The sequence below is a fragment of the Penaeus monodon genome, chromosome 29 (assembly GCF_015228065.2).
Source record: "Penaeus monodon isolate SGIC_2016 chromosome 29, NSTDA_Pmon_1, whole genome shotgun sequence".
In the NCBI taxonomy this organism is placed as follows: Eukaryota; Metazoa; Arthropoda; class Malacostraca; order Decapoda; family Penaeidae; genus Penaeus; species Penaeus monodon.
In genome coordinates, this window is record NC_051414.1 from 29,903,978 (window position 1) to 29,904,467 (window position 490).

At 37.6% G+C, this 490-nt stretch overlaps 1 protein-coding gene across 1 annotated transcript in view; it reads right to left on the reverse strand.

Moving 5' to 3' along the window:
- Positions 1–490, reverse strand: part of LOC119591833 (zinc finger protein 37-like) — a 15,550-nt gene that overhangs the window by 14,264 nt on the left and 796 nt on the right. The window contains exon 4 of the mRNA XM_037940576.1: positions 240–420. Coding sequence (XP_037796504.1) covers positions 240–420 — 181 coding nt within the window. The remainder of the gene's footprint in view (positions 1–239; positions 421–490) is intronic.

Genomic DNA, 490 nt, shown 5'->3' on the forward strand with positions numbered 1-490 from the left:
GCATCTGTGTATATATGTGTGAATATTACATACCATTACATGATATGCTCATTGTTTATATTATGAATTAACTGAATCAATAATAATGCATTATAGAAATTATTTTAGCTTCTATAGTTCTTAGTAAACATATGTGCATTTCCCATAGAATATATTCACATCTACAACACACAGAATTATCCCCCTTTAACCTCTTCATTTCCATTTCCTTACTTTGAATGAGTAAAAGCATGTCTAACCAGGTTCACTTTTTGTGCTGTCCTGAATGGACACTTTGGACAAACATAAGGCTTTTCTCCTGTATGTGTTCTAATATGGATCTTTAAATTAATATTTTTTGAACATCTGTATGGGCAGTGTGGGCATGCAAATGGTTTCTCGCCCGTATGGGTTCTTATGTGGTCATCCAGATGGTGCTTTCTGGCGGTAGAGTAGGAGCAGTAAGGGCAAGAGTGGACCTTGGAGCCAAAGGAGGCGAAGGGGGACGTCG